We start from the raw sequence: 27,777 nt of genomic DNA on the forward strand, positions 1-27,777 counted from the left end.
TCTCACTCCTTGTCCCTCTGTAAAATCAATAAGCAAACTTAAAAAAAAAAAAAGAGAGCCCATAATGGAGGCCTCAAGATAAGAAAAAACAAACAAAAACCTCACTAAATACTCAGGATATCAAGAACTATCCTGCTCAAGTTCTTTCTTCTCTTATAAACTTCTTTAATGAATAAGCTGAAAAAAATCACTGTTGATGAATGCCACTTACTTTAAGTAGTTCATACATATAAAACCGGATATCAAAGTCTGTCAGGATCTGGTAAAGTTGCTGAAACAGAGTTCAGAAAACAAAGTTAATTTAGTGTCGTTGCATCTTGTCATCCCAAAGGTTGGTCATCATTCTCTGTAAAGCTCATGCCTGAGTAACTCTAGAGTCCCAGACCCTCTTACTACCTGGACTGCAAAGACTAAAGATGAACAGACTGGCTAATACTTCAGTCTTCAAAAGAACCAAGAGAAAGAAATTCCAGGGAAGAAGAACATTTATTCCAACTTGCATCTTTTAAAAACTTGTTGAATGCTCCGTAATTTCACCGCCCACAACTGCACTGTTCTGGAGACCAAGTCCCAGCTGGCCGACCGCACGCTGCAGCAGCACCGCACTGTCGAGAACGGCGTTCTGTGTGCGGCGAGAACCCGGAGAACCTCACTGGCCCACGTGGTGAACCAGTGGCCACAGCGCCAGTCTGTTCATGAAAGAACCACGAGGGAAACAAACTGCTACAGCACTTGGAAATGGCAAGAAACTTTAAAAACTCTCTATATCCTCCCCTCTCCCCAAACCAACCCCTGGCTGGGAAAAAAGACACTTCACAGACAGACTGATGGGAACTAGAGAAATCAAAAGTTTTAAGGAGAAGAAAAAGGAGAGGTGGAATGCAATGTGAAAGAACTGACCCACAAGTAAGTTTCCCTTATTGAAATTCCAAACACTCACCTGCTGGGAGATTTAAAACTTTTTCAGATTTCCAAGAGGCAGAGTAGCATTTATGAATCCAAGTTCATTAAAGCCACTAACCCTTGTCAGAAAATATACTACTACTTTTGATAATCAACTCCAAGTAAATCTCTTTCCCCAGCAGTGCCAGCAGCACTTTCTCTAAAATGAACCAGCACACCTTCATGAAATATATTTTGTTTCTCTCTGGTGGAAAACTCCAAGCAATATATATAGACACTCGCCAAGCAGAAAACAGTGTCCGGGTAAAACCGGGGAAGTAAAACTATACATTCCTATTTTGTATCTGCAAGGACATGAGATTAATAAAGAGTGGTTTCATATGGGGGGGACGACAGCTGGGCACAGGGGAATAAAGACTTTTACTGCATATCATTTCATATCTGAGATCTGTGTAAACATATCTCCTGTTCACACAAGTCTTTTTAACTTGCTAGAAATCTATTTTAACGTGTTTTTTTTTGTTTTTGTTTTTTCTGAAGCTGGAAACTAGGAGAGACAGACGACTCCCGCATGCGCCCAACCAGGATCCACCCGGCACGCCCACCAGGGGCGATGCTCTGCCCACCAGGGGGCGATGCTCTGCCCCTCCGGGGAGTCACTCTGCCGCGACCAGAGCCACTCTAGCACCTGGGGCAGAGGCCAAGGAGCCATCCCCAGCGCCCGGGCCATCTTTGCTCCAATGGAGCCTTGGCTGCGGGAGGGGAAGAGAGAGACAGAGAGGAAGAAGGGGGGGGGTGGAGAAGCAAATGGGCGCTTCTCCTATGTGCCCTGGCCGGGAATCGAACCCGGGTCCCCTGCACGCCAGGCCGATGCTCTACCGCTGAGCCAACCGGCCGGGCCTTAATTTAACGTTTTTTAAGAACACCAGGACTTCTTTCTGAAATGTCCCTTTTAAATTCGAGTGATTTTCCCTCCAGCTTAGGAAGGCTATCTGATTTCATCAACCAGAGGCAGCAGCCAGCTCCACGCACACGGAGTAAAAGAAGGCGTTCCAGGATCCGGTACCAGTACCGGTGGGGCCTTAGAGCTGCCCCCTCCTCGGAGAGCTGAGGCGGTCATTCCCAGACACTGCCAACTTGAACTTCAAGTCAATAAAATAGACCATCAAAGTGAAAAAAGAATTTTCTAACCCTCAGAGGGCTGGGACATTTATTTCCAGAAAACGAATATGGACTCTTTTACTATCTGGACTTTCATCTGTGGAAGGCTCTGCTCTCATATCCTGTGTTATCTATACCAAGCATCTGTGTAAATGGCCTAAGACATAAAAATAAATTGTCCTTGGACTGCCAACACAGGACTTCCAGCTACTCCAACCGGTACCAATTTTATGTAGTACAAGAAGCACTTGTCGAATATTAGTGTTTAGGCCTACAACATTCCCAAGTCCTGAACGTCAGGCTGACCTTCACTGGCCTTCTCAGGAGCTCTGTCTCGGCAGGAGACCACACTACAGCTATACCCTTCACCACCCAGACTGGCCAGGGGCCACAGTCCAGCTTCCTCCAACTGTGGAGGCCATCTCCACGGCAGCCCCAGGGTCCTCCACGCTGACCAAACAAACCTGGGTGTGCCCTCTCCAGTGTCCCTGCCTCAACCCCAAATCTGGAATACCCTCTCCCCCTTCCCTTGCCCATTAATTGACAACCACTCCCCTGGGGACCCCAGAGAGCCGACAGAGGTCTCTTCCCTCCCCAGCCCCTGCTGACGTCCTCTGCTGTGTTCGTGTTCGCTTTCGCAGGCACTGACAGTGCAGAGCGTGAGCTCACTCCTCACTCAGGCACTGGCAGCGACCGAAGTTCGCAAGGACAAGGTGACTGCTCTGTGTGAACAAGATGCTGCCCCACCCTCTCTTAGCCCAGGAGCCCTGCGCCGCAGGCGTCCCCGCATGCTGTAGCACACACAGGGCTCAGGACGGTAGAAGCAGCCGGCAATTTAGTCGCTAAAGAATCTTTCAACTTTCCCTCCCCCAACTATGTCAAGGGTCCACCATACAGCCGGGTCCTCACACAGAGAATAGCACGTGCTTTATAGCCCTGTATACCTCATGCCAAGTACCCGCCTGCACACCGAGGACAGTTGTCTTTGATGATGTTCTAGTCTAGTCAATAGAATAAAATTAAAACCTTCCAAAAACCCAAAGTACTAAGTTTAAGCGTCCCTGACAAATAAGAAAGGTAAACTACACAAGAACCACACTTTTTCTCCACTGTTTTTAGCCAGCTATATAGAGAACATCACTAACCAAACAACTGCAAACTGCTGGCAGGAAGTTAACTTTGCTTACATTTTCCTAAAGTGAGTGATTAGCAAAATAAAACAAGCTGGTGCTTCCCAAGATCTCGAAGGTGTTAAGAAAGAAACCACTCATCGGCCCTAGTTTGGTTCCAAAGGTGCAAGCACACTGGCTTCTCCCTAGAAATGAGTTCTACTCCAGGCCTCACCCCAGGGCCTGAGCTGGAAATATCCTGGGGCTTTTAATTAATCTCAGAAAGTCTGAGGGGAGAATGGGGAAAAATGCCATTTCATCAACAGATCAGAGCCTCCTTCATCTAAAACCAAACCCCAGAAAGGAATGGACACAAGTGGGCCTCACTCCTGCCGTTCCCCACAGACAGGCCTCCAGACTCCAGTTCCAGTCCAGCTGCATCACGTTCTGCTGGATTCCAAAGCTGCCTCCCCACTGGTGGTCACTCAGGGCTTCCCACTGTCGGAAGGGCCCCAGCCAGGTGTGGAGTGACCAGCACAGCACACTCACCCTGCGCGCGGGCCTGCACACTCCCTGACACACTCAGCTCAGTCTCTATCTAGGAATTCCAGTGGCGCCCACATAGGGTCAAGGAAAAGGGGGGGGGGCGGGAAAGCGGGAAACGTTCAATGCAGTAGTCCCCAGTTTGGGGCACTGTTAATACCTAACACCAAGATCCAGAATAAAACCAAGGTCAACATTTTTAGAAATTAAAGAAGCAGAACAAATCATTAGTCAAGCAATCAAAGTTACTGTAAACCTCCCTGAAAACGTCTTATGAAGAAATGACAAAATAATGTCAACGACCTATAAAAAGTCACCATTAAGGAAACTCAATCGATTTAGTCTGTGAACCATCCTTCCCACATCAAAGTCTAAGAGCATTAACAAGGCCTAAGATATCCACTAGTCAGGGCGCACCTCTATTCAGTGATTTAGAAATTCTCTGAGATAAATGCCATCTTCTCACGACGGAGACCATTTAGAATGTCTTAGTAGTCTTCAAAATGTCCAAATGACGTACTTAAAATGTATATTCATTTTTATTTATACTCTTCCAAAGGCATAGAAAATTGAGAAACAAGTCTCAACAGAAATTATTTCTACACCAAAAAGGTACCTTGGCCCTGGCCGGTTGGCTCAGTGGTAGAGCATCAGCCTGGCAAGTGGAAGTCTCGGGTTCAATTCCCGGCCAGGGCACACAGGAGAAGCATCCATTTGCTTCTCCACCCTTCACCCTCTCCTCTGTCTTTCTCTTCCCCTCCCGCAACCAAGGCTCCATTGGAGCAAAGTTGGCCCGGGCGCAGAGGACAGCTCCATGGCCTCGGCCTCAGGCACTAGAATGGCTCCGGTTGCATCGTATCCCAGTGGGTGTGCCGGGTGGATTCCAGTCAAGCACATGCGGGAGTCTGTCTCTCTGCCTCCCCGCATCTCACTTCAGAAAAATACAAAAACAAGGTACCTTACTTTCTTTAAGATAATTTTCAGTTTGGGAGTTTTCTATAAATATTCACTCCAACTTTTAGAACAACTTTCTTCTTTTTTTTTTTTACAGGGACAGAGAGTCAGAGAGAGGGACAGACAGACAGGAACAGAGAGAGATGAGAAGCATCAATCATTAGTTTTTTGTTGCGACACCTTAGTTGTTCCTTGATTGCTTTCTCATATGTGCCTTGACCACGGGCCTTCAGCAGACCAAGTAACCCCTTGCTTTTGCTCAAACCAGATGAGTTCACCCTCAAGCTGGCGACCTCAGGGTCTCGAACCTGGGTCCTTCCGCATCCCAGTCCGATGCTCTATCCACTGCACCACCGCCTGGTCAGGCCACTCCAACTTTTAGAGACTGGCTTTTCTTATTCATTCATTCCGAAGTTTTGCCTTTTGCCCTAAGTATTACCACGCATCTTTTATTATTGCTTTGACATCTATAAAGTATTACAACTGATGATTTAAAGCAGAAATTGACTAAAACAGCACTTCTACCATAAGATGAAATATCAAGGAAAAAAAATAAGGCCATAAAAGATCTGAACTAAATTAACAAGCTTGATATAAAAATTTACCATGTACTAAAGTCACAAGCTTCAATCATCAACAAATTCCAGACAATAAACATTATATTGATCATGTTCTCTGAACACAGTGCAGTCAAATTAGGAATCAATACTTATTATTTTTTTTAAAAATGAAGTGGATCCTGGATCATATATTCACAATCATACAGCTATGAAGGACATTCCCAGGACAACGATTACTGGGAAACTTTTTAATGTGGACCCAATACTGTCTACTAGATGATTATTGTATAAATATTAAATTTCTTAAGTGTACTAATATTGTGATTATGTAGGAAAATATCCTACCTACTTACAGTGCTAGCATAGTTAGAAGAGCAGCATCATGGTGCCTGCAACTTACTTTAAGATGGCTTCAGCAAAAAGACAGCTAGAGATAAAGAGGGGATCATGTGGGTATGGGGAGGAATAACTGCAAATGTGGCAAAATATTAACTGGTAAATCTAGATGAATAACATAAGGGTAATTAAGGACTGTGCTGCTCTTTCCAATTTTTAGGTCTACAAATTTTCAAAGTAAAATGTTTTGGGGGAAAAACAAATCTACAAGTTTGAAATTTGTATTTCTACTTTGAACATAACAAAAGTGAGTCCATAACTATGGACTACAGCTAAACTGGTGCTTGGGGTTTATGGACTTACTGCCAGTCAAGAAAGAGACAGTGGACTTCAACTCAAGAAGTTAGAGAGAAAAACAATGAAAACACAAGAAAGAAACAAATTAAGGAAGAAAGGAAATCACAAATAATAAAAGAGTCTGACTGGGTGGTGGCACAGTGGATAGAGCGGTGGCACAGTGGATAGAGCATCGGACTGGGATGCGGAGGACCCAGGTTCGAGACCTCAAGGTCACTAGCTTGAGTGTGGACTCATTTGGCTTGAGCAAAAGCTCACCAGCTTGGACCCAAGGTCACTGGCTCGAGCAAGGGGTCACTTGGTCTGCTGAAGGCCTGCGGTCAAGGCACATATGAGAAAGCAATCAATGAACAACTAAGGTGTTATAATACGCAATGAAAAACTAATGATTGATGCTTCTCATCTCTCCATTCCTGTCTGTATCCTGTCTGTCTGTCCCTGTTTATTCCTCTCTCTGTCTCTGTAAAAAAAAAGAAAAAAAAAAAGTGGCATTCATGGCTTTCTCAGCCAGAAAAGGTTCCCAACCCCTGGTCTAACCGGTAATGGTACAGTGGATCAAGTGTTGACCTGGAATGCTGAGGTTGCTGGCTTGAGTAGGGGAATCGTCTCCATGATGCCAAAGCTCTCTAGCTTGAGCCCAAAAGGTGCTGATATGAAAAGCCCAAGGTTGGTGGCATGAGCCAAGGGGACACTGGAACAGCACAGCCCAGGTCAAGTACGAGAAGCTCAATGCACAACTAAAGGGAAAGCAATAAGCTGATGCTTCTCTCCCTCTCTCCCCCTTCCCTATCTCTCTCTTACAAAAAAAAAGAGACAAAGGGTGTAATGTTCAAAGTAAAGAAAAGCATAATTACAAACACAGTAAAGTTTTTTTTAAGTCCTAAGAGAATCCTATCAATAACTATCAATAATTTTGATAGGATTAAAATAAATTATATTAAAATAGAAAACTTTAAAAATAGGTATTAACCAAATAGACTCAAGAAAAGATAGAAAACTGAAGTTACCCTTTAACCTACCGTATGTTAGAAAGGAAAGTCTAACGGGGGTTAAAAAGGAAAGTCTAAGGCAGAAAAGGTGAAGGGATTAAGCAAAAACAAACAGAAAACCTCCTGAGGGATAAATGGTGATGCAAGGATACTTGACTTTGGATAGGGAGCACATAATACAATACACAGATGAGGTACCACAGAACTGGACACCTGATCCTGTATCATTTTATTAACCAGTGTCACCCAATCAATTCAATAAAAAAGCACAGTGCAATCCAAAGTCTCCCCTCTCCTCAAAAACACACCCACCTAGAAAATCCCTATTTTATATAAAAATTTTCAGAAAATAGAAAGAGCTACCTGACTTATTTTGTGAAGTTAGTATAACCCTGATACGAAAGTCAGGACTTGACATTAAAAGGAAATTATATACTAAAATTTAGTATCAATAAAAAATACTGGAAAGAATGGACTGCAGGATTTATCACTGTTGACTCACTCCTGATACTAAATCAGAAACAAACCTTTCCTGGGCAACACCTAAACACCAGCTATCGCCTGGCCTGTGGTGGCAGCGGATAGTGTTGACCTGGAACGCTGAGATCACCGGTTCGAAACCCTGGGCTTGTCTGGTCAAGGCACATACAATAAGCAAACAATGAACAAAAAGTGAAGCAACTAACTATGAGTTGATACTTCTCACTCTGCCCTCCCCTCTCATCTCTTTGTAAAATCAACAAATAAAATCTTTAAAAAACCACTAACAGTTATTAATATACTTAACAATAAAATGAAGATTAAGACAAGCTTTCCTAATAAGATGGACCCAGGACCAAATCAAAAGCCTGAAGGACACTGAGACTTGAAACCAATGGGTTTGTCACCTGTTGTGCTGCCTGGAAAAGCAAGTGACTTTCCTGCCATGGTTTGCTCTTCCAAAATACACATCTGCTGCCTGACATTTAATGATCTGTTAAGATGACCTGAACACGCAGAGGGGACACCTCCAGGTCCCCTGGCAGATGAGACACATCCCACCCCGCTATCCCCCAGATGCCTCTCAAGTGACAGTAAAAGGAGCAGGGGGATTAACTCACAATAGCTGAGAGAAGGAGAGAGGACGTTTTGAAGCTGGAACAGATGTCCAGCTGACCGAGCAGAAGCAAACACCTTCAAACCACAGAACTACAGCAAGGCTCAGGAATCCGAGACGCCCACTACCGCTAAAGAGGACCGACTGAACTGAAAACAGAAAAGCGAGTTTAAAACAGCACCATGAAAAGGGGGCTCAAGGAAAGCACACAGGACAGTCCCCACAGGCCTCCTCCCCAACCCGGGGCTGCTAACACGCGGCAGCCAGGCCTGCGTGCTGGAGACGGGAGCTGACGATCAGGAACCAGCAACTCTGCTCCTCTAAAATCTGGACATTCAAAAACCATGACATTTTAGTAAAGGTAACAGAGATCAAAACCAGAAACACTCCAAAAAAGGAATTTGGAAAAAAAAACAGAAAAGGCATGAAGAAGAAAGAAAACATAATGAGAAAAAAAACCTCTCAGTGAGGAAACAGAAGATATTACATAAAACATAAAAGAACTGGATACTATTTTAAAAGGTTCAGAGAACAAAATAGAGCCCTAAAATAGGAAGTCTAACACATCTGAGTTTGAGAAAGTGAGAACAAAGAAGAAAGGGAAGAAAATCAAAGAACATTAAAAATATTTTTCCAAAACAGAAGGACATGAGTCTCTAGACGGAAAAAGCCCGTAAGTATTCAGAACGAGAGATGAAAGCTACCCGCAGGAAAGTATGTCCCTGGGAAATTTCCGAGCCCAAGCAGGAAAAGATCCTACAAGCTCTCAGAAGAAAAACGACAGACCACACAAGGCAAAACCAGAATGGCTTCAGTGGTAAGAGCAGAACAATCTCTTAAAAATCCTGAGCAAATTATTAATTACAAATTAGAATTCTATACTACAGCAAATATATTATTAATTATGAAGATTAAGTAAAGATGTTTTCAGTTACACAAGCCTATAAACACATTAAATTCCTATGATCCTTTTAAAGAACTCTCATATAGAATATATGCCATCAAAACATTCTCTTTATAATAAGTCAGATTTCTTCAGGGAATTACAAACTGATCTGCATGTTGTTAAATCAAACTGCCAATTTAAGAAACACAAAATGCAGGGCCCTGGCCAGTTGGCTCATCAGTTGAGTATCGAGCAGAGGTGTGAAGTCCTGGGTTAGATTCCTGGCCAGGGCACACAGGAGAGACGCCCTCTGCTTCTCCATTCCTCCCCCTCTCCTTTCTCTGTCTCTCTCTTCCCCTCCCGCAGCCAAGGCTCCATTGGAGCAAAGTTGGCCTGGGCACTGAGGACAGCTCCATGGCCTCCACCTCAGGTGCTAGAATGGCTCCAGCTGCAACAGAGCAACGCCCCAGATGGGCAGAGCATTGCCCCCTGGTGGGCATGCCGGGTGGATCCCGTCGGGCGCATGCGGGAGTCTGTCTCTCTGCCTCCCTGCTTTTCACTTCAGAAAAACACCAACACCCCACCACAAACACAAAATGCAGAAGTGAAATTTTACATGTGTGGCTGGACAACGGTAAAGACTCGATAGGAAGCAAAGGCATTTAAAACTGAAGGTTTTCACTAAGAAATTCCATGAAGACTGGCTTTGAAATTTTTGCATTAGTTAAAAGTTTTGGTTTCATGAAAACCTATTTCTTAAGAAACACACACACATATACATATACATATACACCTTGATAAACCTGGGCCATTCGTAGCAAAAGTGAGGTCAGCGCATATATCAGCACAGAACAGTACCAGTGAAGTGTGCTATGCTCCTTAATGAAAAAATTTATACACTTTTTAGAGTTTACTATATTAACAAGGAAGATTGTTACATTATGGGAATGCTACACTACACACAACACTTGCTGATTGTTTTAGGTCGTAATGCCCTCTTTGGCTTTTTTTTTTTTTTTTTTACTAATTAGCCTTAGAGACATTTTATAATGATTACCGAAGAAAAATTAACTGTGAGGATGAGGTTCTTTCATTTTCACCCAAAAACATCTCTCCTGACACCATACTTCCACTGCTGATCTGGTTTGTCCCCAACTTCTATCGCAACATAATCACAAGCCTTTTAGTCAACAACACAGTTGTAATCACCTAAAGGTTCTCTAAATGCCCCTAAAAATCAAAACCACTTTTGATTAAAAAAAAAGTTTTCTCCTTTATTGGTTTTCACTTTGTGGTCCACTGTGTCCAGTATACCTGGCCCCAAAATCTTCTCAAGTAAAGGTTGCAGTGTTTGAAAAACAATACAAACAAATTCATGAAAAACCAACATGTTTTTAGAAGAACATGTCAGTCTAAATTAGCATGCATTATAAACAAAAGAAATATAAACAACCCAGGATGGGGCTTTTCTATGTCATTTGCTCTGTGGAGTGATGAACACACACCATGTGAGAGTCTGAATCCCATGTACTGCTTCCTTTCAGGCGAGCCCTGTATCTGTTTATCACTTCCTATCAGCAATGTAAGATACCTAAGAAAATCAAAGTTAACATCTACAACAGACTTATGTTGTCTCAAACAGGAGTACTAGAGATGAGCCATCAGCTTAGACTCAGCCCTGCAGCTACTCCGAGAGTAAGCAGGGCAAAGGGTGATGAGTAATTACTTAAGGCAAGAACCCTGACCACTTTCTGTATCCTGTACTCATGGCTAGAAGGAATCCAGTCTGTTACTTCCTACTGTCGTCAATGACCTTTCCGCCCCTCCCTGGTGTTCCAGAGTATCAACAGTTCTTGTGGCCACCATCCCATCCCCTATGAACCCCCTCCCAGAAAGAGAAAGTACATACGCACCTTAAAGTCTGTATTATTGATATATTCAAATACCAAAGCTGGCGTCTTTGACTGCAAAAGAAAACAGGAATGCTTATTAAGTATTCAGACAACAGACATAACTTGCTTCTCTGCACTAGCCCATCCTTAAATCCCACTTAGATGAAAAAGATTCACCCACCAGGGCGAGACTAGTAAGAAAGTATCCTTGAAAGTTTATGTCTAGAATTTGCTTCAAAATAAGGGGATGGTGAGCAACAGGGGCGGGGAAGTGGGTGGGATACAGATGAAACAAAGTTGGCCATGGGCTAACTGCTAAAATTAAGTACTGAATGCAGGGAGGTTCATATTATTCACTTTACTTTTGTAAATGGCTAACATTTTTCATAATGAAGTTTTACTGTTGTTTTTTAAAGATGTGTCCTCTGCCCGTCCTGCCCGGTGGGCCTGGCCCAGTGTGAGAAGAGGCACACTCTGCAGTGTGCCAACTACGGAAGGGGCGACAAGTCTTTGTCCTGGTGCAGCCAGCCAGACGCGTTTCATAGAATTAACATAGGGCTTAGGAATCCAGCATGAGTCTTTTCAGGATCCAGAAGGAAAATGCCCGTGATTACCAGTAAGCCATAATGCTAAATTACTTCTTTGGCTAGAGACCCTTAAATAATGTCTCACCTTACAAAGTAGATGTGTTCCCCAAAAATCATACAATCAAGTACTTTTAAAGCACTATAATCTTTAATGCAATGCGTATAAAGTCATTACTTCCTTTGAAAATACAGATTTTCAAATGTCAAGTTTACACAAGTGAGGTAAAATAATGCTAATCGGCAGTAATAAGCTTTCAAAACTGGGAACAAAGCAGGGGCTTAAAAGCATTAGCATTATAGAAAGAAAACAAAAATCATCTTGGAAATCTTCCTGGCTGGGAAGACTTGCTGAAGGAGCAGGCTGAAATGACCTAGGAGACCGGCCACAGGGCACCACACAGCTCTGCCAGGAGCAGCAGCAGTCCTGGGCAAAGGGTTCCTCCCAGCGCAAAGGGGAAGCGCTTCGTGGAGACTGCCAGATCTCCCAGCAGGCTGGGAGGAAAATCCCCTAGAAGTTAGGGCATGTTTAGAGGCAATCAGATAGAATGTAGAATATAACCATCCTTCTCAGTCTTTTCAGAGACCAAAATAAAAAACTTTGCTTATTCTTCAGCTCAACAACCCTGTGTAATGCTGGGCAAATCACTTAACCCTCGTCGACTTCAGTTTTCCTACCTGTACAATGTGCCAGTGCAGACAATGCCTGTGCTGAGGATTAAATGATGCGATCCAGTTAAACACTCAGACTAGTGCCGGGCACACAGTAAGTGCCCAATGCATTTTAGTCACCATATTATGAGGATGTCTTTGGCAGACAGAAACATAGACCTTCTTCTTAAATTAAAAAAAGCTACTCCGGAGAACAGGGAAACATCTGAGGTATAGCAGGTGAAGGACAGAAATGGGATGGGACGTGGTAAAAACATGGTACCAAAAAAGCCTTAGTAATCATAAACACTTAGGGTCAAGTTACTACTGGGAAGAGGAAAAAAATTATACAGCACTACTACAACGGCTAAAAATTAAGCATTTTAGCAAAAATAGCTCCGACAGTTCGGCATACACAATGTGAACTCTAATGCTGGATGCTAAATGAAAGACCAGTCTGAGAAATAGCAAGCTCAGTCCCTCCAAGGTCCCTGGGCCTGTGACCTGCTCAGCTCTGTGTCAGGTGTCCACACGGCAATATTCGGTACTTCCTTCTGAAACCCAGATTTTCAATGTGAGGCAAGAAAACGCTAATTGGTAGCAATGAACTTTCAAACTGGGAGAAAAGCAGGGCCTTAAAGGAGATACACAGCAAACATTTGTGGCTGAATCAAACTAATGAGGTAATAAACCTGGGACAGGGGTTTGACACATAACATACGTTTCTAGGTTCTACAGAAGTGGTGGTGGCTATTTTCTCATTGAGCCTCCATGATTTTCTCTGGTTTTCAAAACCATTCAGTAGTAAAGACAAACACAATCACCCTCACGACCTAACAGTTCTCATTATTTTAGGTTCTGTGTGTGTGTGTGTCTCTCTCTCACATACATACATACACACACCAACCCTCCACCATCAGGCACCTACCACAGGGTCCTTCACAGTGTCAATCAGCTTAATGATATTTGTCCCACCACGAAGGTTCTCCAGAATCTTAACCTCTCGTTTTATCTTCTTTTTCTTCACTGGCTTAAATACACAAGAGTAATAAGAAGTAAGACTCCCTTTGAAATTAATAAATAAAACTTGAAAACAATGTTAGTGAATCAAATGGATACCGCACTATCTTGTATACTGTGTTACGTTGACGAGCATGTCTAAATTAGAAGAGAAAAAACCCCCAGATAAAATGGGCCTGCCCATAAGAACTTAAATAAGATTAAGTTAAATAATTTAGACTTATAGCTTACGTATCAGATCTTTAAGTAGGGCACTTAAACATTTTGAACATCCATGTCACACTTTAAAAATAAAATGCTTACTGGGTAACTGCCAAGTGGAAAATGTTATAGCTCTGAACAGCTGTACATCATGCACCCAACAAATGGAAAAACATCAACAAAATGGTGAGATGCCTGCTGTCCCAATGAGTTACATGTAATTTTGTCTTCCAGGAGTGAAGAACAGTTCACTGACATCAAGTTACAAACTAGTTTCCCAGCTGCTGACTCCCATTTCCTGTCGCCACTCCCATTTCCTCAACATCTAGAATCTGAAATCAGCACAGAACCAGTCAAATTTCCCAACAGATCCCATTCCCAAAGAAAGGGGTGATGGATACCTGCTACCTGCTAACCTTTCAATCTGCTCAATAGCAACATTAAAGGCCTTAATCAGAAATGCCAGCATTATACATGCTATTTCTTAGCGGGCTAATGAGCTTGAAGATGACAAATTAGCATATCACAATGTTTTATAAAGCACTTAGCACAGTACTGGCATATAGTAAGTAACCAACAAATGTTAGCTTTACTATTTTTCAAATTTGTAGTTAGTAATAAATCATATTTCATCTCCACAAAACTCCTAGGTAATCAATTCAGCCATGTTGAGCTATCTGTCCAAGAGTCACACAGCTAATGGTAATGAGAGGGAGCAGGAATCAAATCTAGACAGTCTGACTCTGCAGGTCATTGGGAGCCCGTGCGCTTTCATTTCCCACGGGTGGCTGTGTCACTAACACAGCCAAGGGAAAAAGTTGTCCACCACAGACACCGCTGTAGCACAGGGGACAGAGGCCAGTGGCTCTGCCATGAAACAAGATTCAATAAACCTGTGTGTGTTGATATAACACATACACGTGCCAAAGACCCCTCCTGCTGCTGGTCACTAAGCTACAGCTCTGAACACACAACAAAACAGGGGACGAAGATTCTGAGACACAGAGCATCTGCATCACTTACAAATGGAGTGCTCAGTCGAGACTGGAATCTGTCTGCACTCCTCTCTGCCCACTGCCAAGGATCGTGCCCATTCCTCTCTGCCAGGGTTCCCCGCAGAGCAGACCTGGCTGGTGTGTCCCTTCCATCTCCCCTTAGCGGTCTCATTCCGTATTCCCTTCTTCTTCACTAAGGAGGCTCAATACTTTGGGAAAATGAAGCTTTCAGACATGACGCCAGAGAAGGGTACTACAAAATAAGTAGCCCAATAAGCTCCAAAAATGTCAACGTCATAAAATACACAGACTGAGCAACTGTTTCAGATTTAAAAAGTAAGACAACTGAATGTAACACATGGTCTGGGACTTCCTTATATAAAGAACATTATGAGGACAATTGGTAAGTGTGAATGGGGACTACAGATTAGCTCAGAGCACCATATCAATGTTAATTTCTAATTTTGATCCTGGCACTGTAGGTTATGTAAGAAATTGTCCTTGCTTTTAGGAAATACACACTAAAGTTAGGATGACTGCAATTTACTCTCAAGCACTTCAAAACGTTGTAAAATAAGTATGTATATGTTTATATATATATACATACACATACGTAGATAAATGAAAAAGAACAAGAGAGACAAATAAATGTTAAGAGTTGAAAAATCTGAGGAAAAGCTATTTAGAAATTCTTACAACTCTTCTGTAAGTCTAAAATTATGTCAAAAAGTTGAAAGAAAAATAAAAGCTATCATACCTATAAATTCAGTCAATGCTACTGGTATAGTCAATGTAAGAAAATTCTAGACTTGTCCTCCATTACAGGAAAGCAGTTACAGATCTGTGGGAGTGGTAACAGAAAAAAACAAGCACACACACACACACAAAACTCCACAACCAGAAGCCTAAAGACCTCCTCTCCTCCTAACAGTGAATTAGTATAGGGGTAACCCATTAAATAAGTGGCTTTTATGACGATGCCACATATAAAGCTTTGCTCTCCTCTCCTGTTACTCAGCAACAGGTCAGACAGGCACCCTGTTTCTGGAAAACCCAGTTAAGATGAAGATATCTTTCATTATGTCTAAAGGTAACTTATAGAACAAGTGACCATATTTTGCTACTCAACTGTCACCTGTCCAACAACTTCCTTTGCAAACAGAGACTGGAGACAGCAGGGCAACTGAAGTAGCACAATGGAGTCACACAGCAGCTGGAGTCCTAGCACAAATGTCCTAGACAAAAGACCTAGAGACTGTAAAAAAGGAAAGTGACCTCCAGCCCAGGACATGCCCCCAGGTGACTCGTTAGCCTCAGCTTATTCCTCTAACCCTTGGCAACGCCCCAGGGCACAAAACCAATGAGCTCCCAGGCAGCGAAAGTGACCACTTCAACTCGACAAATGCAACTGGAGAGAAAAAGTCAGGATTTACAAGGGAGGACCCCCGCACCCTAAGGAAAGCAGACCATGAATTTTACAGAATCAAGGATGCTGACTCCCTAGCCCTGTGCTGGCACTCATTCCAGTAATAGACAGCACATAAACTACACTTCCATCACATCATTTCACCTTGCATGCCAGAGAAAGTCTCTCTCAACTAGGGTTCATTGATTTCAATTCAGATCTTATCTGTGTAAAAGATTCTAACTGAATCAGTTTAGCTGTTTTCCAAACCCCCCCCATTTCCCCCCCCTCAAAGTCCAGTAGAGAAAATGTCAAATAGCTTTAAAAAAAGAAAGTATTCAGCGGTAGAGCGTCGGCCTAGCGTGCGGAGGACCCGGGTTCGATTCCCGGCCAGGGCACACAGGAGAAGCGCCCATTTGCTTCTCCACCCCTCTGCCGCGCTTTCCTCTCTGTCTCTCTCTTCCCCTCCCGCAGCCAAGGCTCCACTGGAGCAAACGTGGCCCGGACGCTGGGGATGGCTCTGTGGCCTCTGCCTCAGGCGCTAGAGTGGCTCTGGTCGCAACATGGCGACGCCCAGGATGGGCAGAGCATCGCCCCCGGGTGGGCAGAGCATCGCCCCATGGTGGGCGTGCCGGGTGGATCCCGGTCGGGCGCATGCGGGAGTCTGTCTGACTGTCTCTCCCTGTTTCCAGCTTCAGAAAAATGAAAAAGAAAAAAAAAAAAAAAAAAAGAAAGTATTAAAGAGAATATTTAAAGGAAAAAACATTTAAAATTTTCTGTGTATAAGCTTGGAGAAGGCAGGAAGGCAGTCAGGATGGAAGGAAGGCAGGAAGGAAGGAAGGCAGTCAGGATGGAAGGAAGGCAGGAAGGAAGGCAGGAAGGAAGGCAGGAAGGAAGGAAGGGCCTTTTCAGAAGGTTTCTGAAGGTTTCAGCTATTTAGAAGAACCTTCTTCAATGTAATTCAAGACTAAAATACTTTTTTTCTTTCCCTATTTACCAACGTTCCCAATTTTTTTTAAAAAAGTCAAATTTAGTTATGGCATGCTTGGAAACACAAAAGTTGATCTCAATAGTCTCTCCAATTTATTTCCTCAGAGCTGCTTCTTAAAAAGCTAGATCTGAGAATTTCAACTACTAGCACTTAATTATGATTGAATATGTAAATTAACATCTACCAAAGGTATAAGAATAAATCCGCAAAGGTATAAGAATAAATCCGGGCAAATATTAACAGGCAAGGTTCTATTTTAACTTCTCTGCATTTCAAATTAATTGATAAAGACAGACAGGACTATAGCTCAGAACTTTCAAATCTGGATTTACTTTCTTCCACTTACCAAAGTAATGATTGCCCACTAAGATATAAATATCATCACCTGCAATAAACTAGTACAAAGACCACTGGTTGCCAGGAGTGTGGGATACAGTGAGGAAGAAAATTTGGACTGGATGAGGGCGTTTACTTTATCCTGGTAGCATCTCCCAAACCCCCCGGAACTGACCTAAGTATAAACATGATCTGAGCAGCGGGATTTCTTCATAGCCACTTTCCCTAATAGTTCAAGTCTCTTCTCCCCCATTTCATCATCAACTCCTGAGAGTAACTGTTTACTCTGGGATTTAAACACTTTTTAATTTAAAAAGGCAAGACACACAACAGGCCTTCTGAATCTCATCAAGAGAATGGCAGTCCTTTCTCCTATTGGTTCTGTCCCCTAAAACCGTTTACTTGGCCCAAATGATACGTCATTTATTATTTTTATTGGTTTATAAGTGTCAGATGGTGTTTTAAGTACATTTTAATCAACATTTATTTTTAAAATATTTTAAATTCATTTTAGGGGGGGGGACAGAAGAGGAGGAGTGAAAGAGAGGGAAAGTGAGGAGAAGCAGGAAGCATCAACTCCCATGTGGGCCTCGATCAGGCAAGCCCGGGGTTTCCAACTAGTGACCTCAGCATTCCAGGTCAACGCTTTATCCACTGCGCCACCATAGGTCAGGCCTTAATCAACACTTAAGAGTGCTGAGATGAGTATTTTTAACAGTGTTACAGGACACTGAGGCAGAGTTTAAATAACTGCTCAAAATCATAGAGCTTCTAAGTTTCAGAATTAATGTCTGAATCCAGGCAGTCCATTTCCCAGGCCTCTCTCTCTCTCTCAGGAAATAAAACTACCTTGTAAATTCCCATACCTACCTACCCATCTGTATCTCGTTTCTCTCAACAACCTTGTGAGTTAAACAAGGCACACCCATTTTATAGATTAAGACAGTCAAGTGGGCATAAACTAGGCTGTTTCTAGAACGCAAGTCTCTGCCCTCCATTTATAGCACTGCTCACACTACACACTGCCCTGACTTTGAGGTGGCAGATCCTAAAATGAGGCTCTAGAAATTATCTGCAGCTATGCTATTCATAAAAATGGGTACTCCATATCAAGACAGTCTTTTCACACTCTCCAAAAAAACTCTCCTAAAGGGATAAAACCATTAACTGAAACATCTGGCAAGTGTTCATGATGAGACCTGGAGGAACTGTATGGGTTAAAAAAATGTAAAAATACTAGTTACCGAGGCTTCACACCAAGACAGTAAAGTAACATTTCATTTATGGATCAACCATGCTGCTGTGGATACAAATCGGAAACCGGGCCTGCATCCGTGGAGCTCTCGGAGGACCATCTATTCCACATCACCCAGCCACCCACAAAAGTCAAGCTGCTCCTTACAAGAGTAACTGAAAATCACTAGCAACAATTTGACTTCTATCTAGTGAGTGCTTGGCAATCCTTCCAGTACATCAAGAAGTCAAATATCGGCCCTGGCTGGTTGCTCAGTGGTAGAGCGTCGGCCCGGTGTGTGGATGTCCTGGGTTCTATTCCCAGCCAGGGCACACAGGCCAAACGACCATGTTTCTTCACACCCCTCCCTTCCTTTCTTCCCCTCCTACAGCATGGCTCCTTCTTGGAGCAAGCTGGCCCTGGCGCTGAGGATGGCTCCATGGCCTCACCTCAGGTGCTAAAATAACTCAGTTGCCAAGCAACAGAGCAAGGGCCCCTGATGGGCAGAGAATCACCACATAGGGAGCTTACTGGGTGGATACCCGGCAGGGGTGCATGCGAGAGTCTGTCTCTCTGCCTCCCCACTTCTCACTTAAAAAAAAAAAGGGTCAAATATCCTGCAAAGTCCTAACTGCGCTCCTCATATCTCCGAAAGAAATACTCCTTAACCTAATGCATCCTAACCATGCAACCCTGAGCAAGCCATGTTCTCTCGGGGTCTTGCTTTTTGAAATATGGTATTGCCTTTTTTTTTTAAGAGGGAGGAGGGGAGACAGACTCCCCCCATGCACCCTGACTGTGATCCACCTGGCAACCCCCATCTGGGGCCGATGCTCAAACCAACTGAGCCACTGATTGCGAAAGGGGAAGAGAGAGAGAAGGGGGAAAAGGAGGGGAAGAGAAGCAGATGGTCGCTTCTCCCGTGTGCCGACTGGGAATCGAACCCTGGACGCTCACATGCTGGGCCAACACTCTATCTACTAAGCCAACCAGGCTTAGTAGCCTGGGCTGGATTTGCTTTAGAGTAAGCAGTTCATTCTTCTTAACTTCTCTTTTGGAAATAGTTTAAAGGATCCCAAGAAGGGCTAAAATGACAAGTGGTGCTTGCAAAATGTTAAAAGTTGGCCAAAATAGCCAAATACTTTTATCTTTGTGAACACCCTCCTAAGAGATACTACAATGGAACTGAAAAATTGATTTTTCAGAATCAAAAATTGCAACTTTAGGCATTAAATTGGCTTTCTGCTCTATATCGACCCTTACCATCCCCTTTCCTCATATCTCTCTTTTCTCCTCAAAACAATTTCTGTCAAAAATATATATAACCATCCTATCGACTGGAAAGTTTTAAGATTTTGGCCTCATAATTTCACTTCAGGATAGACAGTAAAATTGTGCTCATTAACATCTAAACTCCTAAAGCCTCTTAATAACCAGTATGTTTTGATCAATAAAATACTTAGAAATCTACTACTGGTGCAAATGAAAGGATATGAAATTCCTCTGTGGTCATTCATCATCCAGCCATTCTCATACACTGGACTGGAAATATTACTGACCAGAGAAGAAGACACTCCTTGTCCTCAAGGACTGTACCTTCTATCTGGGTTGCTGTGCATACATTAATACTGTCAACTTCTTCCTGCAGTGAAACACTGTAGGCCTCCATAAAGAGGAAACTTTTTCTAGATTCCCTCAGATTATGAGCAGCTGGTAGTCGGGTAAGGACCCCATAACTAAACACAATAGCAGTTATTAGTCACAACTTCGATTTCTATGAATAGAGAAGCACAACTTTGGATAAAGATCCTATCCTTTTAAAAAAAATTTTTAAACCTACTTTAATCCAAACTGTCAGAACAGTGAGAAAACCACAATAATACCATTAGTCGTTTTTTACCCCATCCTTCAGATAGAACAAAAGCTAGATAGAAACGCTACAGGGCTTTGAAAAACAAAGAAGTGAATGTAGTTTGCACCAGTGGAAGCAAGTTGGTTCAGGCTGCACCCTGAAAAAACTTGCATTGAAAAAAAAACAAGAGCCTGACTAGGCAGTGGCGCAGTGGAGAGAGCATCAGACGGGGATGCAGAGGACCCAGGTTCGAGACTCCGAGGTCGCCAGCTTGAGCTCATTGGTTTGAGCAAGGCTCACCAGCTTGAACCCAAGGTTGCTGGCTTGAGCAAGGGGTTACTCGGTCTGCTGAAGGCCCGCAGTCAAGGCACATATGAGAAAGCAATCAATGAACAATTAAGGTGTCGCAATGAAAAACTGATGATTGATGCTTCTTATCTCTCTCCGTTCCTGTCTGTCTATCCCTCTCTCTGACTTTGTAAAAAAAAACACAAGAAAAAAAAAAACAAGAAACAACACTTCGTTAACTAAAGCATCAAAGGGGTCCCCCAAGTCTTAATCCAGAACACTGAAACTGACTGTGCAGTCAACATTATGATGCTAAAATGAGCAGTAAGAGACAAGAAGAAATAAGAAAAGGGAGTTCTGGCTAAGAAGCATTTCAACATAGTGAGGTTAAATTATTTGTGTGTCTTTGTTTGTTTCTTGTCAGTAAAATAACTTTCGGCTTCCATATTGGGTTCCCTAAACAATGTATCCTGCAAATCTATACAATATGGGATAGATTATAAAGTTCTCTAGAAGGATGACCAAAGAGCAGTGCGATGCTTCCCTAAGTATCGATACTTATGTGTCTACCTGAACACCTTCCTTTCAAAGTCACCACTGGAAGTTGCACTTATTTGAAAAGTGCTGACATTATTCAAAAGTTCAGACAGTTTTCTAGATTTTTTTTTTAAGTTTATTGTATTGATTCTAGACAGAGAGTAAGGGAGAAAGGAAGAGAGACAGGAACACTCATCTGCTCCTATATGTGCCCTAACCGGAGATCAAACCAATCACCTCTGCACTTCAGGATGAGGAGGGCTAGATTTGCTTTAGAGTAAGCGTTCATTCTTCTGAATGTACTGCAGCGAAATATGAGCATCCCTAACTCCAATGTATGCTTTGTTTACTTCCTAAAAATTGTATGCAGCTTACACTAAAAACATTTGTGCTCATGTATACAGAAGAAAATTGTACGGCTTCCCCAGGTGACTTCTCTGAAAGGGAACTTTCTTTAAATGTTTATGCTTGTGAAGAAAAAGAAAAAAAGGACCACATGTCTTTGTAGGTGCAATTCCTACTTAGGGAAGAGGGGAGTCGAATTCCACATCTTCAACATCACTTTCTCCCTTCTCGTCCCAGTGTTTCTGACAACACAAATACCTCTAATGCTGCCTCCTCATCACTAGGCTAGGGTGATGCTAAGAGCTGACCACTCTCCTGAAAGGTGATTTTCAGACAGTGTAAGCCTGACCCCTCACAATTAAACAAGGACACACATACCCTAACTCTGTTGTTCAGGTATAGAAATGGTTTTGCAACTCCACATTCTTATTCACAGAGCCTCTGCAAAATGGCCACACTGGACATCTTGCATCTGTAAAAGTGCCTTGAATAATCACTCTTTGGTCTTCTCAGTAGCTCACTAAATTACATGCACACACATTAAGTGACCTGGCACTGATGAGGACTTCACCAACTCTACGCATTACTTTTTGGTACATTAAAACAATTCACTGTTAAAGCTATACAACCAGTTACCTAAAGGAGAATTTAGCCAACTCTTCATGCTCAGGGAGATCATGTCTTCATCCAAGAGATGACAAACGATCAAACTTAGGTGGCTCAACCAAATAAGACTGTTTTGTCCCAATTATTATTTTAGTGGTTATGAGTATACTCATCTATTGTTCCCAACTTCACTTACTGGCTGATAAGCAACCATGAACCTTCGGCTCAACTGGCTCACCACACCCACCCCACCAGAAACCTTTATCACCAAAGAAGAAACAAGTGACCACTCACTGAGAGGTTTCCCTCCATTTTGGCAGCAAACTCATTTCTGAAGCTGCTTCCAGGTTTCCCAACTCTCTCCCTGGAATAACTTAGAGCACCAAGAGGCACAAACTCAAGGAGCCCTTGGCACGATGGGATCTTCATGCACTGGTTTTTCCTCCTTCTGAGTACCTATTTATCTTGTAACAAATGGAGCCTCTTTGGAATTTTCAAATTTGGGAATGCATAGTCACATTTCAAAATCAGGAATCTCCAACTTTGGGAGTCTGTAATTCCATTTCAAAACAAGAATGTTCCTGAGCTATCATGCTTACAATTGATACAGGCTGCATGGCTTTTTTGTGAAAGTTCACAGGAAAATGGGGTGGGGTGGGGGCGCCAGGCAGACAGGATGCACTGGACCACTTGTTCTAGAATGTGGCTGGGGCAGTTTGTCTCCTGAGCTGGGGGGGAGCGCGGGGTGATGCCACCCTTAGGACACTCACCTTGAGAATTTTTACAACCACTCTCTCATTGTTGGTGATGTTAATGGCCTCAAATACTTCACTATACTTTCCCCGACCAAGTTTTCGGACCAGTTGGTAATCATCTTGATTACTGTGAAAAAGCAAGAGGGAAGTATAAATGCCAGGGCTCGGGGGCAACCAAGCCTAGGCCACTATATACACCGCCCCCCACGCCCCCAGCCTCGGCCATTACTGGAGCACTTTGGAAGTTTTCGACCCATCAGGCCACACCTCATCCCCTACATGAAGGACACAACACAGACCTGGCTCCCCTGGTCTAACCGGTGCCCCCTAACTGGGGAGAGCAGGGAGGAAGGCTGAGCAGAGACCCCGGCGCGGAGGCTCCGAGGGGGCCCCTCTGCCGGGCACCCCAGCACCTGCCTCGTACTCCACACCCTGGAGCACACCGCGCCCGCTTTGAGAATCGGGGCGTCTCTTTCAAATTTCCTCCCACCCAGCCTCACTTCAAAAACCAAAAAGGCGAAGAATGTTAACTCCCGAGGACAGAGGCTGACTTCCCATCCCAACAGAAACCCAGAAGTGTGCGGAGAGGGCCGCTCCCTCCCGTCCGCCGGGCCGGGCCCCGCTCCTCCCCGCAGACAGGAAGCATCCTCGGGGCTCGGGAGAGACAGGGGGCGCGCGGCGGGGCGAGGGCGCCGAGGACGGGACCCGGGGCGCCGCGGGGCGGCCCGGCGGCCGGCGAGGCCGGCGGGGGGCGGCGGCTTTACCCCCAGCTCGGGACGTGCGCCTCGTAGTCCCAGTAGTCGCGGCTCCTCAGGCTGTTCACCTCGGCGTAGACCCGGGCCCTGCTGCCCGCGGCCGGGCCGGGCATGGCGGGCGCGGCCGGGGGGCGCCGCGGGGCGCCGGCGGCGGCGGCGCGGCGGGGGGCGCGGGCCGGCGGGCGGAGGAGCCGGCGGGCCGCGGGGCGCCGGAGGAGGAGGAGGAGCGCGGCGGCGGGCGGCCACGCCAGGCCGGGCCCGCGGGGGCGGGCTGGGGGCGCGGGGGGCGCCGGCCGAACCGGCCGGGCCCTGGAGCGGCCGGCGGGGCGGTGGGGCGGCCGGCGCTCGCGCTCCGCGGCGGCCTGCGCTCGGCTCGCGGCCCCGAGGCGGCGGCGGCGGCACCGGCAGCGGCGGCCGCCGGCCGGGAAAGGGGCAGCGGCGGCGGCGGCGGCGGCGAAGAAGGAGGAGGAGGAGGAGAAGGAGGAGGAAACCCGGAAAAAGGGCCGCTCTCGCTAGGAGCGGCCGCCGCCGGCCCGGGCCCGCCCCGGCTCACAGCGCCCCCTGCAGCGCGGGGGGACCGCGGGCGGCGCCGGCCCCGCCCCCTGCTCCTGCCGCCGGGACCCCCGCTGCCCGAGCTCTCAGCCTCCGCTGGGCCCGACGCGCTCACCCGGCCTCCCCTACGGCAGAGCCCTGCCGGTCGTGTACCCTTCCTTCGGGACTGTCCTGGAGATCCCTACCCCAAATCATCCAGAATTTCCCCACCAGACCTCCTATAAGGACCCTATTCTGACCTCCTGTCACCCAAACTGTTCCCATCAAGTCTCTCTCCAGTGACTCAATCTTTTTTTAGATTTTAGTTACTCATTTTTATATAGAGAGAAAAGTAAGAAAGAGAGAGAGAGAGTGGAGGGGGAGGAGCAGGAAGAATCAACTTCCATATGTGCCTTGACCGGGCAAGCCCAGGGTTTTGAACAGGCGACCTCAGCGTTCCAGGTCAAAACTATCCACTGCGCCACATTAGTGACTCAGTCTTGTCACTCAGGATCTCCCCCACCTGAAGGTTTCTCCATCCCTCGTAGAGACGCCCCTCTTCCGCGATGGACAGATGGACATCACGAGGCTCCTTCTTCTTTCTCCTTCCAGAGCCTTCCTCATAAAACCCTCTCTTCCAGGCTGGAAAACTTCCTTCCAGACCTATTCTTGCCTAAGAACCCTCTTACTCTTCATTTCCGTCGCTTAGTTAGCTGGAGTCGGCCAGGTTGCTCACGGAAATTCCTATTTTTCTCTTTGCAATTAAAAACCCAACTTGTGGGAGACACTTATTGACTAGATAAATAAATACCCCGGTTTTGTTTGGGAGAATAGAAAGCAAGAGAATTGTGAAAGTCCTATCTGAAGGGACAGGCCAGGGGTTAGGTGTTGTTGGAGTACAAGGTGATCAACCAAACTTCGGCCTGTATTGTTAGTATGTTGTCTTTTAGCCCTTAACGCTGTTCTCTCTGTGATTTTCTGCGCCTTTCTTTTGTCTTTATCCTGCATTCTTTTTTTCTTTTTCTTTTTTTGTATTTTTCTGAAGCTGGAAACGGGGAGAGACAGTCAGACAGACTCCCGCATGCGCCGGACCGGGATCCACCCGGCAGGCCCACCAGGGGGCGATGCTCTGCCCCTCCGGGGCATCGCTCTGTTGCGACCAGAACCACTCTAGTGCCTGGGGCAGAGGCCAAGGAGCCATCCCCAGCGCCCAGGCCATCTTTGCTCCAATGGAGCCTTGGCTGCGGGAGGGGAAGAGAGAGACAGAGAGGAAGGAGAGGGGGAGGGGTGGAGAAGCAGATGGGCGCTTCTCCTGTGTGCCCTGGCCAGGAATCGAACCCGGGACCTCTGCACGCCAGGCCGACGCTCTACCACTGAGCCAACCGGCCAGGGCCTATCCTGCATTCTTTATTAAGAGAACTTCCTTCCTCAGCCCAGGATGCTCTGACCCCCATCCTTTTCCACATTCTGTTTTCTAGGTGAAACCCTGCTTTCTCTTTCTTGATACAGTTAAGAGCACAGACTGTGGCGCCAGATCCATACAGGTTTAAATCCCAGCTCTACTACTTACAAGCTGTGTGACCTTGGGCCAATAACTTAGCCTCTCTGTGCTGCAGATTTTATAGCATAAAAACAGTAATGGCACCTATTTCGGTGCCTGTGGGGAGAATTAGATAAGGTAAACCATGTAAAACACTTAGAACACTGTCTAGCAGATATTAAGTGCTCAATATTATTATTACCAGACCCAGGGCTTTTTTTTTTTTTTTTTTTTTTTCTTTCATTTTTCTGAAGCTGGAAACAGGGAGAGACAGTCAGACAGACTCCCGCATGCGCCCGACCGGGATCCACCCGGCATGCCCACTAGGGGCGACGCTCTGCCCACCAGGGGGCGATGCTCTGCCCATCCTGGGCGTCGCCATGTTGCGACCAGAGCCACTCTAGCGCCTGGGGCAGAGGCCACAGAGCCATCCCCAGCGCCCGGGCCATCTTTGCTCCAATGGAGCCTTGGCTGCGGGAGGGGACGAGAGAGACAGAGAGGAAAGCGCGGCAGAGGGATGGAGAAGCAAATGGGTGCTTCTCCTGTGTGCCCTGGCCGGGAATCGAACCCGGGTCCTCCGCACGCTAGGCCGACGCTCTACCGCTGAGCCAACCGGCCAGGGCCTCAGGGCTTTTCTCCTATCACTTTCCCTCCGTGAAACCACCATATGCCCGCCCATCTTTCAGCTCCTTGCAACCTGCAAGCTTGGCCAACTCCACCTCTTCCACCTCCACCTTCCTATACCTGACTCTTTATTCCTTTTCAAGTCTCACCTTTCTGTTCACTTCCAATGTTAGAGTTGATACTTCTCTACCTCGGCACCCTATCCACATCCTTCAGAGAACGTCATATTTTGTAATTATTTGTCTCCTAGGTTATGGTATGTCTCCTCCACTACAAAAACAGCATGAGAGCAAGGACTGAGTCTGCATGCTCATCCCTGGCTCACCCAGCATTCACCACAGTTGGAGGCTTTCAATGAACACAGGGTAACACTCAACTCACATTCCTTCCAAAGAGAAACCCAGAGGTCATCACTTTAACCATAAGTCAAACTTGTCTTCAGTAAGAGACCAACTGGCCCTCTGACATGATGCACCAAGAAAGGACATGATATCTGCCAAAAATGCTGAACTTGAATCTAGTAACAAGGACAGAATCAGACAAATACAAACTGGGGAACATGATACAAAACAGCTAGTCTGAACTCTTCAAAAATGTCAATGTCACACCTGATTGGTGGTGGTGCAGAGGATAGAGCATCGACCTGGGACGCTGAGGTCCCAGGTTTGAAACCCAAGATTGCTGGCTTGATTGCAGGCTCACCAGCTTGAGCACAGGGTTCCCGGCTTAAGTGTAGGATCATAGACATGATCCCATGGTCACTGGCTTGAGCAAGGGGTCACTGGCTTGGCTTGAGCCCCCTGGTCAAGGCATATATGAGAAGCAATCAATGAAAGTGATGCTATCATAACTTGATGCATCTCATCTCTCTCCGTTCCTGTCTCTGTCTCTGTATCTCTCTCTCAAAAAAAGTCAATGTCACAAGAGGAAACAATTCAAAAGTAGAGTCCTTGATTAAAGGAGCCTGCAAAATTAAACTAAATGAAGTGTATAACTGGATTTGATCATGGATGACAAAGGCAGGAAGGAAAGGAGGGAGGGAGGAAAGAAGGGAAGGAAAAAGAATACAGCTAAAAGAACACTATTGGGCCCTGGTCAGATAGCTCTGTTGATTGGAGCATGGCCTGAAGAGCAGAGGTTGCCGGTTCGATTCCTGATCAGGGCGAATACAGGAATGGATTGATATTTCTGTCTCTCTCCCTCTTTCTCCCTTCCTCTCTGCCTAAAATTAATAAATAATTTTTTTTAAAGACTACATTTAAAAAACCCACTATTGGGACTGCTGGAGAGATTTGAATAAGGGATATACATTGCGTAACAGTACTGGTCAGTGTTGTAAGTGTGAGGATTACACTGTGGTTGTGCAGGGGAATCTCTTGAGTCCATGCCAAGTGTTTAGGGAAGAAGTCTCTTAGTATCTACAGTTTTTCCTCCAATGGTTCTCCAGAAAAAACGTGGGCGCCTGCATACACAAGTATACCCAGGCACAGGGGAGCAGCCTGGAGAAACGTTGACAATTAGAAAGTGAGCTGGCAACATTTTGACAGATTGGAAAATGTTTCCAAAAAACAAAGCATTTGTGAAATAAGTGGACTTTGGAATTTCATTCCCAAACCTGCAAACCTTTGTAAGTCTCTGTCACAAACAGTAACACAAACATTCTCAATCTCTTAATGCAGCCTTAGGATTTCTTCCTGAGAAGTCCCTGCAAACTGGTCAAGACCAGAGGTTCTTAACCCTG

At 45.2% G+C, this 27,777-nt stretch overlaps 1 protein-coding gene across 3 annotated transcripts in view; it reads right to left on the reverse strand.

Moving 5' to 3' along the window:
- The window catches only part of CSNK2A2 (casein kinase 2 alpha 2), a 40,937-nt gene extending 17,142 nt beyond the window's left edge, over positions 1-23,795 (reverse strand). For 2 of the 3 annotated variants that reach the window (XM_066244102.1, XM_066244101.1), the window contains exons 1-5: positions 23,351-23,793; positions 22,602-22,713; positions 12,950-13,051; positions 10,808-10,858; positions 212-271 (exon numbers count right to left, since the gene is read on the reverse strand). In XM_066244102.1, coding sequence (XP_066100199.1) covers positions 212-271; positions 10,808-10,858; positions 12,950-13,051; positions 22,602-22,713; positions 23,351-23,454 — 429 coding nt within the window. In that variant the 5' untranslated portion in view covers positions 23,455-23,793. Of the gene's footprint in view, positions 1-211; positions 272-10,807; positions 10,859-12,949; positions 13,052-22,601; positions 22,714-23,350 lie in introns of all 3 variants that reach the window. The other variant, XM_066244103.1, reaches the window with a different exon arrangement.
- Between the last annotated feature and the right edge of the window lie 3,982 nt (positions 23,796-27,777).

The sequence above is a fragment of the Saccopteryx bilineata genome, chromosome 9 (genome assembly GCF_036850765.1).
Source record: "Saccopteryx bilineata isolate mSacBil1 chromosome 9, mSacBil1_pri_phased_curated, whole genome shotgun sequence".
In the NCBI taxonomy this organism is placed as follows: domain Eukaryota; kingdom Metazoa; phylum Chordata; class Mammalia; order Chiroptera; family Emballonuridae; genus Saccopteryx; species Saccopteryx bilineata.